Below are 17,002 nucleotides of genomic sequence, written 5' to 3' on the forward strand. Positions count from 1 at the left end.
GAATAGTTTCCATATATAAAGCACGTTGTTTTTAATTGTATAAATATCAGCGCCATTGTATCGTGTGGCGGCAACCAAACGAACTATATCACTCTCTCTCTCTCTCTCTCTCTCTCTCTCTCTCTCTCTCTCTCTCTCTCTCTCTCTCTCTCTCTCTCTCTCTCTCTCTCTCTCTCCCTGTGTCTGTGATTGTATTTCACCCATCGATTGTTCCGAAACGATGCTCGGTTTGCTTTTTTTGTGTGTGTGTATGTAATACGATTTTCGCTCGCAATTGAATTCGATATTTTTTTCTTAACACATTCGGTGACCATCAAAAGTATCGATATATCAATTTTGAAATTTCGTATCGTTTACTATTTACCGCGATTCTTGATTTGATTTGATTTTTTTTTTGTTTTGATTTGATTTGACATTTTTTTCTGCATTCTTTCTACAATGATTTAAATGATCTGATGATGATTTATAATTTTTTTTTCTATTTCAAATATAGAATACTTCGAACGAACCATTTATAACATTTGTTTGTTTTGATCATATTTCATTGTTTGTAAACAAAAACAAAAACAAAAAAAAATGTCAGAAAGTAAAACAAAAAGTTCACGATCACCAATTTGGCATTATTTTGAACCAGTTGATGTAAAAAATACTAAATGTCTACTTTGTCAAAGTACTTATCGTAATTCTGGTAATACTACCAATCTTATTGATCATCTAAAACGTAAACATCGTCATGAATATAATCATGTTGCTGAAATGATGAAAAATCAATCAAATAATAGCAGTAGTAATAATAATGCTACTAATAATAATGTTAATGTTAATAATAATAACAATAGTAGCGATTCAGAGATACCGATTGCCATTGATGTTATTGATGAAAAACAAAAACAATCCGCTGAAATTATTGAAGAACAACAGATACAATCAACAATGGATAATAATAATGTTATTATTGAACATAATAATAATGATGATAACGATAATGGTGGTGGTCTTGGTGGTGATGGCGGTAATAAGAATCAAGAAGAATTGGAAAGTGCTGAAAATATTCAAGTTGTTAGGGTAAGATTTGAGATTCATTTATGAATTTGCAATCTAATTTTGAAAAATCTTTTTGTTTTTTCTTTCATCTATCTCAGGTTGTACCATTACCACATGCACGTTCCGAAGTATGGACCTATTTTGGTTTCGTTGCCAATGATGATGGCCAAATAATGGATCGAACAAAAGTTGTCTGTAAAATATGTGCATCAACATTTTGTTATTCAGGAAATACAACGAATTTTTATTCACATCTAAAATCAATGCATTCAGAGGTACAGATGCGTAATATATCATCGAAAACAGCACGTCAAATGAAAAGATCATATTCAAATTTTTTGGATGATGGCGGTGATAGTATGGATGCTGTTGGTACATCAAATGATAGTTATTATCATCATCAAAATAATATTACTGGTATTACATTAGATGATGAACCATTACCTGATCGTAGTTTGGATAGTATAATATTTGTTGAAGATATAACACAATGTTTATTAGATTTTCTTGTTACCGATTGTCGACCATTATGTGTATTACAAGGTAAAGGATTTCAACGTTTATTACGTCTATTAGCACCTGGTTATGTAATGCCTGATAAACAAAAATTATCCAATGCATTACGTAAACGTTATGAAGAATTACGTAAAACTGAACATGAACCATCAACAATGGAAAAATTTGATAATCTAACCTAAAATTTAATATGAAAAAAATCATTCATCAATATTATCATCATTTGAAAATTCATTCTTCATTTCATAATTATTGGAATTTCATGATCATTTTTTTTCACACAAAAAAAAATCAAAACAAAATGAAACATTCTTACATAATCATCTTTCTGTCATAAACATTCATTACACACACACACACACACACACATGAATATTGGTAAAAATCCATTTGTTAAACATTTTCATTTTATTATTTTATTTTGGAATCAAGAAAAAAGAATTAAAAAGTTTGAAGAAAAATTGTTAATTTACACAATTTGAAACCTAGAAAGAGAAAGAGAATCTTGAATCTGAATTTTTTTCATTTGAATTTTTTTTTTTATAACATCTCTTTGGATGGTATTTACAAACACAAACAAACAATCAAACAAAAATTTTTGACAGATTCTTTATATTCATAATTCATCATGGCCAACATATTTGGTATCAAAATTATTTGGTTTAACAAAAATTCCTTCTTTTGCAATCCAATAAACAGATGAATCAGAATAAGTGCTAGCAATGATTTCCATTTGTCCTTGGATTGGTCGTCCATATACATGACCAGATGATGATAGATACATTTCTGTATCAACATGTTTGAAACGAATATTTGAATTCAATTCCCAATGTTTACCACCACATAATATTTGCCAATTATCACCAGTATCACCATCACCATCTTTACCGAATGCGCTAACTTCTTGATTATGTGATAATGGTGATGGAAAATGATGTGAATGTAGATTTTTTTTCGTTTGTAAATGTGTTAATCGTATGATTGAACCACATTCGATTGGTGTACCACGTTCACATTGTTCATCGGTTTTAGCACCAATTTGCCAATAACTATTAACATCTTCTTGTTTATCAGTACCGGTAACCGATTGTTGTCCACTACCTGATCCATATTTTATATCATGTGAATGTAGTCTAATACCGGAATTTACATTCATTAATTTCAATACAGAACCACAAGTAACCGTTGTTGATGAACTACTACAATTTGTTATAAAAATATTAAAACATGTGATGATTAACAGATGAATTGGAATGAATTTCAAACGAAAATTTTGCAAACAAAATAACGATGATGGTGATGCCATTATTGATTTGAGAGAAAAATGGGTAAAAAAGCTTCAAAATTTCAAAAATAATTAATCAGATTGAAACAATTCATTGAAATAAACGCCGATCAATTTGAAACTAACATATACACACACACACATCACACAATCGAATGATTGCGTGTATTTTCATATGTGATGAATGAAAAATAATTTTTATTTAATAATTTTAATCATAAGATGGCGTTGACAATACTCGTTTTGCAAAAAAAAATTGCTAATAAATCGAATACAATAAATTTTAAAAAAAATCTAATGATTTTGGTGGTCTTATCTCTCTACCACCGATTCTTGTAATATTTGTTGCTGTTGTTGTTGTTGTTGATGATGATGAAGTTGTTGATGTTGATGAAGATGATGATGATGATGATGGTGTTGGAAAAGCTTCAAGATTCGCTAAATGAATAGCCGTTGGACTTATTGTTTTTTTTACAACTTTTTTTGCCGTTATTGTTGCCAATGGAAAATTATCTATGGAAATAATTTGTGATTTTTCAATTTTTATATTACTAAATTGTTGTTGTTTATCTATATTCATTGTAGTTGTTGTTGGAGTTGTATTATTCGTTATGAATGCAGCCACATTTGATGATGATGATGATTGAAATGGTACTAGTGTAAAACCAGAAGAACCAGAAGCAGCAATAGTAGCAGCACCGCCATTTGAAATAGTACGACCACCAAGAATATGTGCAAAATTATTAATGTTATTTGATGATGTTGTCGTTATTGTTCCAGGTGTTTTTTATTATTATTATTATTTAGATTAATATTATTTATCGAATCTTTTTTAGGTGGTCGTGGTGGCCGTTTTCGTTTTGTTGATTTATCATCAGAATCATTTTCAATTTTTGTACGTTTCCTTGATGACGATGATGATGATGGTGGTCTTTTTCGATTCGTAGATGATGATGATGATGTTCCAATAATTGGAATCGGTTGTCCATGTTCATCATGAAAGAAACGATATAATCGTGTATCTTTATTCAATGATGTTGGTGTTACATAGCAGATATTACCATCTTCATTATAATTCGTTAGAATTGGTGATAAAAATTCATGAATTTCATCAACAATACAACGATCAACCATTGATTGTGTAAGACATTCTAAACGTTTTTTAACATTCGATACAACTAATTTATCATCGGCACCACCAACAACGATCAAATTTGTTTCCGTTCTTGTCATTCTTTCACGAAAATCTTCCATATCATCCAATGGCGTTAGTACAGAATTTTCACCAACAACAAATTGTATTGGACATGATAATTCAAGTATTGTATCGCCTAATTCACCACGATTACCATTGATTGTTTTTAATGGAAATCCCAAACATATAACAGCAGCAATTGAACGTGGATTCTGTAATGCACAATGTACAGCAATTACTGATGCTGAATTAAATCCAATCAATATGACCGGTCGAGATGAATAAGAATTTTTACAATTTTTAATTTTTTCATTGACAACATAACGTATATCGTTCAGGATGTCAGCAATATAATCCGTTGGTTTAGCCGGCACCGATAATGATACTAATTTTCCCATTGAACTAAGCAATGAACTCCAATATTTTAGACGTAAAGAATTTGTTTGATTTACATTTTGATTCGGTCCATTCGGTACAAGTATAAAAATTGGTTTTCGTGAAAGTTTTTTCGGTTTATAATGACTAAGTGTATTGAATAGCGGATCATTTAATGTGGGCCGATTTTTATTTTCAATTCGATCTTTAACTTGATAGAATTTTTCGATTAATGTAGGAATTTTTTGTCGTAGAATCTGTAACGATTCAATATAAACTGTTTGATAATTTACATTCAAATGTTCAAGTATTGTTTCATGAAGCCATATAAGTAATTTTGTATTCCAAAATGTTGATGAAAATAATTCACGAAATTTTTGTGTCGTATGATCCTGTAAATTACGTTTCAATAATACTTCATTAACATGACCTTCGAATGATAAACGTGCCATACGATCAGAATGAATAATTTTCATGGCACGTGTCCATAGTTTATTTTTTTCATATGTCCATTTATCAGTGATGGATGAATCGATTTCAGGAACATCATCATCGATTTTGATCGGCACCGGTGGTGGCTATAAATGATGAAATTTATAATTTTGAAATTAACGAATTTTCAATTTTTGAAAATAATTCACTTACTTTTGGTGTTAGAAATGGAATTTTTTTCATCTCATCATATGTAACGACATCAATATCGACAATATTATCGGATTGTTGATATTTATTCGATGTTTTGGTTAGATGTCGAGGAAAATGTTTCATAAAAAGATATTTTGTTGGTTGTGCATGTATCTGTGGATCAGGATGTATATGTGGAGATTTAGCATAATTATGTTCAATCTCTTGAATTGTTGGTTTACATAATTGACCAGAAACTGTATGTAGATATTGTTGAATCTGAACACGTTGTGCACTGTCAAATGTTGCTGCTGTTGTTGTTGTTGTTGTTGTCGTCGTCGTCGTCGTCGTTGATAATGATGGTGATGATAATGATGACGCAAATTTTGAAATTTTTTCATGATTTTTTCCATTTATAACCGGTAATTCTGAAGAAATTTGATCAGAAATTTTTTTATCATTCATTTCATTAATAAATTGTGAATCTGATTTAAACATTTTCATAATTTTTTGATTGATTTATATTGATTATTATTCACACACAATTAGTCAATTTTTCTTTTTGTCACACAAGAATATGACAATATTCTTTTTTTTCGATTTATACACTACAAATTGTGTTTGTGTGTGTGTGTGTGTGCGAATGTCAGTGAACAAAAAACAGTGTATAAAAAGGGTGTAAACATTTTTTTTTGTCTGCCACCCATTTTGACAATTTCGAAATTCAATTTTTATTCTTTCGTTTGATGATTTCATATGATGATTTTTTTGTTATGATTTTAAAAATTTCTTGATTGATTGATTATCATTATCTTATCATTTGATTAGATTGGTCACGAGTAGTTTTTCAAACAAATAGTGATAAATTTTCAATACATCCTATATGAATGGTATACGGAACAAGGTGCGATTAAAAAAAAAAAAAAAGGGGAAAAACACATTGTGTGTGTGTGATGAGCATGCTCGTAACCTAAATAAATTGAGCTCACCGAATATATGTGTGTTGTACTGTGTGCGTGTGTGTGAGCAGCCAAAATCATTTTCAAAACGTATTTGTATTTTCATTTGTTACACATCAACATTTAGGAAATTTTAAAATTGAATTTTTTTTTTATCAATTCATTAATTAATAATAATTCCAAATTAATATAAAAATAATAGACATTGAAAAAATGACTGAAAAGAAATTCTATAACAATAATAGCAAAAGGTAGGTTTTTTGTTATTTCAATTTTTTTTGTTCCGATTTTTTTTTACTTGATAAAAATCATTTTAGCAATTTTTCGAATTCGAACGGTATGGATCGTGCATCGAATGACCGTTACAACAGTAGCAGCAGTAATGATTATCGATCTCGTGATGGTGGTAGTATCGGTTTCAATAACCATCAAAATCATTACAATAATGGTGGTGGTGGTTTTAATCGTGGCCGTGATTCATTTGCAAATCGATCTAATGGTAGTAATGGTTTTGGTGGTGGTTATCGAAGTTTTGGAAAAGGTTTGTAGTATTTTTCGTACACAATCATTATCATTATCAACATTATTTTTCATTTTATTGTTATAGTTCCTATTCAGGCACCACCATCAGATTTACCGGTGCATAAAAATTTCTATCGTGAAAGTCCGGCAACTAGCCAAAGATCTCAATATGAAATTAATCAATGGCTCAGCACTAATAGTGTTACATTTCGTGGACCAAGAATTTTAAATCCCATCTTACAGTTTACTGAACTCATTGGATTACCTGATGGTGTTATGCATGCTATTATGAAACAAGGTTTCACTACACCAACCGTGATTCAATCACAAGCATGGCCATTAGGTTTAAGTGGTCGTGATGTTGTCGGTATTGCACAGACTGGTTCAGGTAAAACATTAGCATATGCATTGCCAGCATTAGTACATGTTGATGGAAATGCCCATCGTCGCAAACATGGACCAAGTGTATTGGTTTTGGCACCTACCCGTGAATTGGCCCAACAAATCAAAGAAGTTGTCAACATGTTTCGTACACGTGCTGTTTGTGTTTTTGGTGGCGCATCAAAAGGTGGACAACGTCGTGAAATTGATCGTGTACAACCATCGATCATTATTGCTTGTCCTGGACGTTTGATTGATTTCGTTGAAGAGGGAGCAATTCAACTACATAATATCAGCTATTTAGTTTTGGATGAAGCTGATCGTATGCTTGACATGGGTTTCGAACCACAAATTCGTAAAATTGTTGATCAGATTCCAAAAAATAGACAAACACTAATGTGGTCGGCTACATGGCCAAAAGAAGTACGAAAACTTGCTGAAGATTTTCTCGTCGATTATGTTCAGGTTTGTTTCTTTAGTTTTTCTTGTTTTGTTTCATTATTTAAAATTAATCTCGATCTTTGAATCTTAGGTCAATATTGGTTCAATTTCATTGGCAGCCAATCATAATATCACACAAATCATTGATATCTGTGAAGAAAGTGAAAAAATGAACAAATTATATAAATTATTGACACAAGTGAATGCAAACAGTCGCGATAATAAGACAATCATTTTTGCCGAAACTAAACGTAAAGTTGATCAATTAAATCAACAAATGCGATCAGTTGGATGGTATTGTAGTGCAATTCATGGTGACAAACCACAAACCGAACGAGATTGGGCTTTGAGTGGTAAGTGTCAATATGTTTTTTTTTTTTTTTTTTGAAAAAAAATAAACTAGCCCTCTATTTCCGACTTTTTATTATTCTATAATCTAATTTGGTTGATAAAAGGTGACAATATTGGGCAATATTAAGGCAATATTTTGTGTAGGCGTGTTTTCCAATTGAATAATTGATGAAATCATGTCAAGGATAATTTTGGTACAATTTCTAAAATTGATTTTAAATTTTTTTTCTAGAATTTAAAAATGGCCGTATAACTATTTTGATTGCAACCGATGTGGCTGCTCGTGGACTTGGTAAGTACACACAGATATTTTTCTTTTTTTTCGATAAACTAATAGTCAAAATCAATAATGATTAACTTTCGAGACACAAAAATTTTAAATTTTGATTCTATTTATTGACAATTTTTTTTCATTATCTGTGTTTCTTGCTTGTTTTGAAGGTTGAAAATTCTGGATCTCACGGAGAGAAGGAGGGTTTCATCATGCCAATTGTAATTTTTCCGTTGGCAAATTTGTGAAATGTCCTTTTCGCTGTTTGTTTACAAAAAAAAATTGTGTCTCTATGAGCATGAATTGTCTCTATGACAAAAATGGTCATTTATGTTTGATGGGATTACACCATCTGGACTTGAATCTCTATAAGCTTTTTACCAGAAGTCCAGTTGTGGAAACCATGCGAACAACCTATGTCTGCATTTCAACTTCGTTGCTGTGGCTTCCCAAAAAAAAAATGATGATGATAATTGTAATCGACTCGACGACATACAAACATGGATTAATTGATTGATGAACGTCGGCGGAGGACATAGAAACTTCATTCATCGAAGTAACTCAATTTATTGATCTGTGTTCTCCAACCGCAAAAACATCAACGATATATGCCCTTTTAAAAATGGTCGTCGGGTCCAAATAATTACCAAAACAAACAAAAAAGCCATGGCATCAATTTTGGAACAGAGATTGTTCGTTGACAGAACAGAATCCAGAATTTTCACATGCAGCCTTTGATAACGAAAAACAAACTGATTTATCCTATTTCCGAGTTGTGCTTCCAATTGTGTACGCCATTGAGATACCTGTTGTGTTAGTTAGTTATTCATGTTATTAAGTAGACCAACCCTACATTGATCATCGTTGTGTTGTGCGTGTGTTTGTGTGTATGTTTTTGTTGTTGACACGCGAGGATGATCATCGTTATCATCATCAATTATTGTTGCAATTTACACACCACAGCGCAATGATAAATATAAACTCGGCAATAAATGTAAATCAAGTACACAGATTTTTTTTTCTAATAATGGTACATCATCATCATATCATCTATTTGTCACAAAAAAAATTGATGTGTACGATGTGCCATTTTGTGGAATCGATCATTTTTTGGGTGTCCAAATTTCCCAATTCAGTCAGGTGATTGTTTTCACTTATGGAAAAAAAATTATTTTTCTGGTATTTTTTTTTTCTATAATTCCCCTTATCAAATAAATATTAAAGACCCCCCTTTAACATTTTATTATTTGTTGTTATAAATCTAATCAACTTTTCTAATTATAGATGTTGACGACATTAAATTTGTGGTTAACTTTGATTATCCTAGCTGCAGTGAAGATTATGTACATCGTATTGGACGTACCGGGCGTCGTGATCGTAAAGGAACGGCATATACATTTTTTACATTAAACAATGCCAAACAGGCCAATGATTTGATTGATGTTTTAAAGGAAGCAAAACAAGACGTACCAGCTAAATTGTTTGAATTTGCTAGTCAATCACATCGATTTGGAAAAAATGTACGAAAACGTTTTGGAAGTGGATTTTATGGTTCATCATCATTCGGAAATTCACCACGTTTTGGTAATGGTGGCCGTTTCAATGGTTTCAGTAATGGATATTCCAATGGTTATGCTAATGGAGGAGGAGGTGGAGCAGGTAGTGGAATGAAACGAAAATTTGATGATTATTCATCACAATCAACAAATAATCGTTTTGCTGGTGGTAAAAGACCAAATTATGGTAATGGTACACATTCATCATCGAATAGTGGTCATACAGATCGATTCAATAGTTATGCTTAAAAAATTGGAAAAAAAAATATTATCATCGCCCCCATACATTAATCACACATTGACCAATTGTTATCATAACTAGTATTATATAACCAATTTTTATTCAAAAAAAAAAAAAAAAAAAATTCACTACACATACACACACTTCATTACACAAACATCTCAAACAAATATCAATTTAAATAGGTATTATCTAATCAAACATACATTTTCTAATGATGTAATTGTGATGATCCTATATCTAGCTTTACTTTAAAAAAAAATAATTTTCCAAACAAAGAAAAAAAACAAACAAATGATTTATTGAAATATGAAATAATTGAATAAAAAAAAATAGAGAAAAAAAAATCCAATTCAAAGTACTGTCGATATAGTCAGTAATACAACGTATCATCATCATCATCATCGATGTGAATTTATAATCGCCTGCGTCGTTGTTGATCAGCGGTCATATATATTGATTATTTTTGGATCAATATCTTGTTGTGGTGTTGACAAAATTGTGTTGTTTTTGAGTTTGTGCGTTGAATGTGAAACATCTTTTTCTTTAGTGATTGATAATAAAATATAAAAATAAATATAGCCACCACTCAATATAAATGCTTGCTACAACACTTGCTCGACAGGATTTTTTCTCCTGTTTTTCATTGGTGGCGAAGCAAATTACGCACAACATTAAACGTGAATTTTGTGGAAGCAAAAATTCCATCAATTGTTATAATAAATTATTATTGAATTCACCACCCACATCATCATCATTGATTAATAAATCGATAATTTTATCATCATTTTCGAATAAAGCTGTTTCTGGATCCAAAATGTCGACCAAATTAAATGATGACCAACGTAAAGAATTGTTGCAACCATTATTGGACAAAGAATGGACAATGGATAAATCAGGACGTGATGCTATAAACAAGGAATTTAAATTCAAAGATTTTAATCAAGCATTCAGTTTCATGACACAGGTTGCATTGAAAGCGGAAAAAATGAATCACCATCCGGAATGGTTTAATTGTTATAATCGTGTCAACATTTTACTTTCATCACACGATGTTAATGGTCTTAGTGAACGTGATATTCGTATGGCCAAACAGATTGAAATTTATTTCGAACGATTCAAATAATCTTCTAATGGTCAATCTGTTGACTGGTCACAGTAAATTTGTTTGCCATTGAGAGCTTTTTGGATTTTTTCCGTCGAATTTTCATAACAGAATTCTGTCCCTTATTACTATTATCATGTTCAACAAAATTTTGTTTATTTTTTTTCTTATTCCTAGCTTTTGTTTTATTGTCATTTGATTGTAGTTGTGTTAATGATGATTGATAAAGTTTTCTATCCATTTGAACTGTCCGAAAGGAAAAAGAAAAAAAAACATAATTATACTGAAAATAAAAATTAATCATTTGAATCAAACAAACCTCCAAGATCATCATTTTTTGTTTCTTCTCTTTTGTCTGAATCGATAGCTGATTTTGTAGCCGGCATTGGTGTAACATTCATTTTCTTCAATAATTTTTTCAATTTATCATTTTTATTGTCATCATTAAAATGGCCATAAATATCATATGTGTAGACCATAAATGCTTTAATAAAAATGCTGAAAAAAAACAAACAAACAAAATTAATCCAAGATTATCGAATGGTTTATAGGTTTAACAATACCATACTCTTGAAGCTAATGCATTGATTATAAGAAAATGATTGACCAATTGACCTAATTCAATCCATATTTTGGAAAGTCTACGAATTGATTGTTATTAAAAAAAACAGAAAATGCTTGAGTAAATTTGATTTCAAACCTGAAAACTTTCATGGATACAATGCAAATTTTGTATAAACAAAAACCAAATTGTTCAATTTTGTCCACCACATTATCGGAATGTTTAACATGAACGTTATTTTGATCAGTACATTCAATGGGAAAATGTTTGATCTGCTCGCTAAATTTGTCAATCAATCGAACGAGTTGTGTGATTGAACGTGAATAAATAGAATTTCGTAAACGAATACTGATTTTTGGTGACATTCGTTTCAATAATTCACATTCTGCTTGAAAACATCGATCATTCATTAAACGATGAAGAGAATTTAATGATTTTTCATATTGAATTATTGCTTGTTTATTATTGATCACAGACATTTTTAAATTTTTTTTATTGATTTATTTTTTAAAATAAATATTTTGAAAAATTGTTGGCATTTTCACATGTCCAATTTATGACCATTCATAAAAGCTGTATCAAGCGGAAATTATTTAATTTTCTTCTTAATAAAATTTTTTTTTTTTAATCAATCTAAATATTTATATTCATGTTCAGATGATTCTTGAAAATATTTTCCAATCACAGGTATTTTCTGATGAAAACGAACGCCCAACACGGTTAAAAAACATGCATTCTGTAAAAATAATAAACAAAAAATTCCAAATCATGTTGATTTGTTTATTGATGAATGAATGATTGTTTCACTTTATACTACTTACCAGATAAAGAATGAATATCAAATAGAATGAGCCAAATAAAATCGATACTGGTACTGTAATGTATGAATAATGTCCAGATTTATCAACAATCAATTGTATAGCGAAATAAATATTGACAACAATAACAACAATCGATAATGTTGTTGCAATAATAAGATTGAATAAATTATTCACAAATTTTCCCATTACCATTATGGATGATGAAAATGTTAATGTTGGAAGTATAGCGAATGGTAATTGTATGACCATCAATGCATTAAGATAATCATTCATTCCGGTTAAACTTTGTACATTGGAAAATATTGTTACTAAAAATGTTGGTGCAATAGCTATACTACGAGTAAGTAATACTCGTTTCCAACGTGGCCATTTAAGATTAAGAAAACCTTCCATTGCAAATTGTCCAGCATATGTTCCGGTCATTGTTGATGATTGTCCAGCAGCCAATATACCAATTGCCCATATATAGTATGGTAATTCACCAAATTGACATCCAAGAAATATACCAGCCTGATAAAGATCGGCAACAAATGTTCGATTATCATTGGATAATACATTCATATCGATAAATCTTTTGGATTTTTGTCGTTCACAAACTTCATAAACATCGTGATTTGTTTTTCCATAAAGTCCTTTAGCGAAAACAGAAATGACAGCCATATTGATCAATAATGAAATAAACAGTACAATGGCCGATTCGATTGCAATATAACGATTTGCATCTTTTGTTTCCAGTCGTTTCCGATTGTTTACTTTCCTAGATTTAACCAATGCTGAATGTAGATAAAGATTGTGTGGCTGTATTATGGCACCAACAATTCCTACAGCCTGTAATAATGCATCCTTACTACAACCTTTACAATATGGTAATGCTGAACCCGTTGCTATGCCTCCAATATCCGGTCGTACGACGAAAAATTCATATCCAAAAGTAACTATGAAGAAGAAGAAAAAAAATGTGATCATTATTTATAAAATTTAATTCAATTACCAGCCATGATTGTAATCAAAAATCCAAAAAATGCTTCCAATTTTCGTACACCAAATTTATCCAGAAATAAAAATGAAAATGTATCAAGAATTGTGATAAGAACACCAGCCCACAATGGTAACAATCGATTAGTGAGCATATAAAGTGCTAATGCTGTACCGATAACTTCTTGCATATCCGATCCAATAATAGCGATTTCAGTCATTATCCATAGTAATAATCTTGGTAGTTTATGATAACGTGAATAACATAATTCAGCCAAATGTTTTCCAGTTACAACACCAATTCTAGCCGATAATATCTGTATCAATAGTCCTAGTATTGTTGACCAAAGTAGTATCCAAAGTAATTTATAGCCAGCAATAACACCACATTGCATGTCCGATTCAATATTACCCGGATCAAGATAGGCTATCGACATTAAAAGACCAGGTCCAATGAATGACCATAATCGTTTCCATTTAAATGAATACTAATATAATCATCATGATATCAAAATAAGGAATTTATGTTTTCAGAATCAGATCAACTTACATCATTATCCACACATTCAGGTATGTTCACTTCGGATTGAAAATATGTATCCAATTCTTCGGGACCATTTTTGATGATTTCCACACAATCATTATTCGTCGCATTTGTTTCCGATGATACTACTGTATTGTTTGTTTGTGTTTGTAATCAGATTTTTTTTTAAAAAAAAACGAAACAAAACAAAAATGATTAATTGTGAAAATAACAACGGCCAATTCACAAACTTTGTTTCATCTTCTCATCAACTATATCGCCAAACAACGATGATGATGTTCGATTCAATTGGTTGACGAAAAAAAACATCAGTGTGATAATTTTAAAAAAAAATCTACCCCTTTAAATATCAAATTATTTTTAATTTCATATATGTCAACAAACAGCTAAGAGGTAGTATAGAGATGGGCACAGAGTAAGATGGGCACAAAACTACCAATTATTTATATTGATCCTTGTTTTTTTCTTTTAATTTTTTGATTTTGACATTTTTCTTATCTCAATTTTCTTTTGTTGTTGTTGTTTTATAAACAATCAATCAATCAATTAATTATGATCAACATTCTATATGGATTCTATTCCCAGATCAACAATTAAATCGTCATCATCATCATCATCATCACTCGGTTATCAGTCATAGAATATAACGATATTTTGTCAGTTTATTACTCCGGGTTTTTATTGTTTAAATAAAACGGATTTTCATTTTTCAAAAAAAAAAAATCAATCAATTTTTATTATTTCGTACATCACAATTTATTGTTTTAGAATTAAGACGAAAAAAGAATCAATTTCATATCTGGATTTTTGTTTTTTTTTCCATCACATGTTTAATAATTAGATTTGAAAAAAAAAATTTATTTTTGATAAACACATACAATGACAAATGATCTAAAATTTCTAATTTTGAGATCTTTATAGCATCAAATAGATATTTTGTTTGTTTGTCTGTTTTTTTAATTAGAAATTTTTTCCAATCACTATCATTAATCAATGTATTTATATTCATATTTTTCAGGTTCATTAAAATATCGACCAATTATCGGTATTCGTTCATGGAAACGTACACCAAGTACGCTTAGGAAGCAGCCAATCTATTTCAATATTTATGGAGCGAAATTTTAAAAATTTCAATCAAAACGAAAATCAAATAATATAAATTACCAGATAAATGATGAATGAAATATATAAAATGCCCAAAATGATCGTTATTGGATAAAGAATTGGTCCATTTTGTTTCGTTGAATTATCGATGGTAAGCTGTATGGTTGAATAGATATTAATGGCAATCACAACGAATGATAATAATGTGGCAACGATTAGATTGAATAAATTATTAACAAATTTTCCCATCACTAATTTTGACGATGAAAATGTCAACGTTGGAAGTACAGCGAATGGTAATTGTATGACCATCAATGCATTCAGATAATCATTCATTCCGGTCAATTCTTTTATATCGGAAAATATTGTTACAGCTAATGTTGGTGCGATTGCAATGCTACGTGTCAACAATGTACGTTTCCATCGTGGCCATTGAAGATTAAGAAAACCTTCCATTGCAAATTGTCCAGAATATGTTCCGGTCATTGTTGATGATTGTCCTGCGGCCAATATACCAACTGCCCATATGTAGAATGGTAAAGCACCGAATTGACAGCCAAGAAATATACCAGCCTGATAAAGATCAGCCTCAAATGTTTTGTTATCATTTTCCAATATATCCATGTTAACAAATTTATCACTACGATTTGAACATAATTTCCATATATCGGCATTTGTTTTTCCAGATAATCCATGTGCAAACACTGATGTTACAGCCAAATTGATAAGAAATGAAACAAACAATGCAATACTTGATTCAATCAATATATAACGATTTGCGTCTTTTGCTTCCAATCGTTTCCGATTATCAACATTTCGTGATTTAACCAATGCTGAATGTAGATAAAGATTATGTGGCATAATAATGGCACCAACAATACCAACAGCTTGTAATAGCACATCTTTATCGCAATCTTTACAATATGGAAGTGCCATTCCTAAACCAATTTTTCCAGCATCCGGTTTTGCACGAACAAATTCATAGCCAAATGTCACTGACGGTCATCATTAATTGATTTAATAATTGAACCAAATGAAAAACAAAAAAAAAAAAAAACAAAATTTACATACTTGCCATAATTGCAATAAGGAAAGCAAAAAAAGTTTCCAATTTTCGAAGACCATATTTATCTAGAAATAAAAATGTAACCGTATCAAGAATGGTAAGCAAAACACCTGCCCATAATGGTAACCATCTATTGGTGAGCATATAAAGTGCTAATGCTGTACCGATAACTTCTTGCATATCTGATCCAATAATAGCGATTTCAGTCATTATCCACAGCAATAATCTTGGCATTTTATGATAACGTGAATAACATAATTCAGCCAAATGTTTTCCGGTTACAACACCCATACGTGCCGATAATATTTGCATCAATAATCCAAGAATAGTTGAATAAAGTAATACCCAAAGTAAACGATAATTAGCAATGACACCTGTTTGCATATCGGATTCAATATTTCCAGGATCTAGATATGCAATAGACATCAGGAAACCAGGTCCGGTAAATGCCCATAATTTTCGCCAACTAAATGAATACTTGATACAAATGGTAATTTGTTGAAATCTTGAATTATTCTTTTTTTTTCTACTAATAGAATAGACTATATATACTATAGACTTACATCTCCAAATTGATCATGTGGAATGTTTACTTTATTATTAAAATAAGTATTCAATTCCATTTCTTCATTCTGTATGGCTGCATCACTGATCGAATATCTTGATTCTTGATAAGAAACAAATGATAGAAAAAAAACGTTAACATTTAAAATAAATAAACTTTCTAAATAGAATTTTTTTTTATCAACTTTTTGTCATGATGAATCAATGATGTGTATTGTAGATTATCGATTGGAAAAAAACTGGCAAAAAAAATTACAATTGATTGATGATGGATCAAAAAAACAATTGTTCATTACGTTGTCATATCCAAATGATGAATGAGGATTGTTTTTTGATCTTGGATTAATTGTTATTGATTACCTTGATGATGATTGCATCATTGATATGGTTACCATTATCACCAAAAAAAAAAAAAAAATTTAATTTTAATTGCCAAGAAAAAGTTATTAAATCAAGTATCAATTATAATAGATAAAATGGCCATCAAAACCAATATGAAC

General features: G+C 30.4%; 6 protein-coding genes across 8 annotated transcripts; 3 read left to right on the top strand and 3 right to left on the bottom strand.

The window, feature by feature from the left end:
• The first annotated feature begins 165 nt into the window (after positions 1-165).
• LOC124492091 (uncharacterized) lies at positions 166-2,996 on the top strand. 2 transcript variants are annotated; one of them, XM_075728599.1, is made up of 3 exons: positions 166-319; positions 494-1,065; positions 1,143-2,996. In XM_075728599.1, the coding sequence occupies exons 2-3, from the start codon at positions 577-579 to the stop codon at positions 1,740-1,742; spliced, it is 1,089 nt and encodes a 362-aa protein (XP_075584714.1). In that variant the 5' UTR covers positions 166-319; positions 494-576; the 3' UTR covers positions 1,743-2,996. The 2 variants fall into 2 exon arrangements, with proteins under 2 accessions (XP_075584714.1, XP_046910843.2); XM_047054887.2 differs by having other exon boundaries at positions 209-1,065.
• On the bottom strand, positions 1,950-16,821 carry LOC124492060 (protein Malvolio). Its single transcript, XM_075728590.1, has 6 exons — positions 16,688-16,821; positions 16,502-16,605; positions 15,944-16,415; positions 15,625-15,867; positions 12,316-13,184; positions 1,950-2,743 (listed from the first exon to the last, which is right to left on the bottom strand). The coding sequence occupies exons 1-6, from the start codon at positions 16,695-16,697 to the stop codon at positions 2,177-2,179; spliced, it is 2,265 nt and encodes a 754-aa protein (XP_075584705.1). The 5' UTR covers positions 16,698-16,821; the 3' UTR covers positions 1,950-2,176.
• Rcd1 (Reduction in Cnn dots 1) lies at positions 3,027-5,796 on the bottom strand. The gene is made up of 2 exons (XM_047054782.2): positions 5,061-5,796; positions 3,027-4,993 (listed from the first exon to the last, which is right to left on the bottom strand). Exons 1-2 carry the CDS (start codon positions 5,541-5,543, stop codon positions 3,614-3,616), a joined length of 1,863 nt encoding a protein of 620 aa, XP_046910738.2. The 5' UTR covers positions 5,544-5,796; the 3' UTR covers positions 3,027-3,613.
• LOC124492035 (putative ATP-dependent RNA helicase DDX5) lies at positions 6,021-10,108 on the top strand. Of its 2 annotated transcripts, none has more exons than XM_047054803.2 (6): positions 6,021-6,249; positions 6,316-6,539; positions 6,606-7,366; positions 7,434-7,695; positions 7,926-7,985; positions 9,249-10,108. In XM_047054803.2, the coding sequence occupies exons 1-6, from the start codon at positions 6,212-6,214 to the stop codon at positions 9,767-9,769; spliced, it is 1,866 nt and encodes a 621-aa protein (XP_046910759.2). In that variant the 5' UTR covers positions 6,021-6,211; the 3' UTR covers positions 9,770-10,108. The 2 variants fall into 2 exon arrangements, with proteins under 2 accessions (XP_046910759.2, XP_046910765.2); XM_047054809.2 differs by lacking the exon at positions 9,249-10,108 and adding an exon at positions 8,135-8,304.
• Positions 10,360-11,184, top strand: Pcd (pterin-4a-carbinolamine dehydratase). The gene has a single exon (XM_047054924.2). The coding sequence runs from the start codon at positions 10,360-10,362 to the stop codon at positions 10,885-10,887; it is 528 nt and encodes a 175-aa protein (XP_046910880.2). The 3' UTR covers positions 10,888-11,184.
• Positions 10,690-11,946, bottom strand: LOC124492100 (uncharacterized). Its single transcript, XM_047054899.2, has 4 exons — positions 11,567-11,946; positions 11,430-11,507; positions 11,186-11,364; positions 10,690-11,112 (listed from the first exon to the last, which is right to left on the bottom strand). The coding sequence occupies exons 1-4, from the start codon at positions 11,905-11,907 to the stop codon at positions 10,892-10,894; spliced, it is 819 nt and encodes a 272-aa protein (XP_046910855.2). The 5' UTR covers positions 11,908-11,946; the 3' UTR covers positions 10,690-10,891.
• Positions 16,822-17,002: the final 181 nt, after the last annotated feature.

The sequence above is a fragment of the Dermatophagoides farinae genome, chromosome 2, assembly GCF_024713945.1.
Source record: "Dermatophagoides farinae isolate YC_2012a chromosome 2, ASM2471394v1, whole genome shotgun sequence".
NCBI classification, from domain to species: domain Eukaryota; kingdom Metazoa; phylum Arthropoda; class Arachnida; order Sarcoptiformes; family Pyroglyphidae; genus Dermatophagoides; species Dermatophagoides farinae.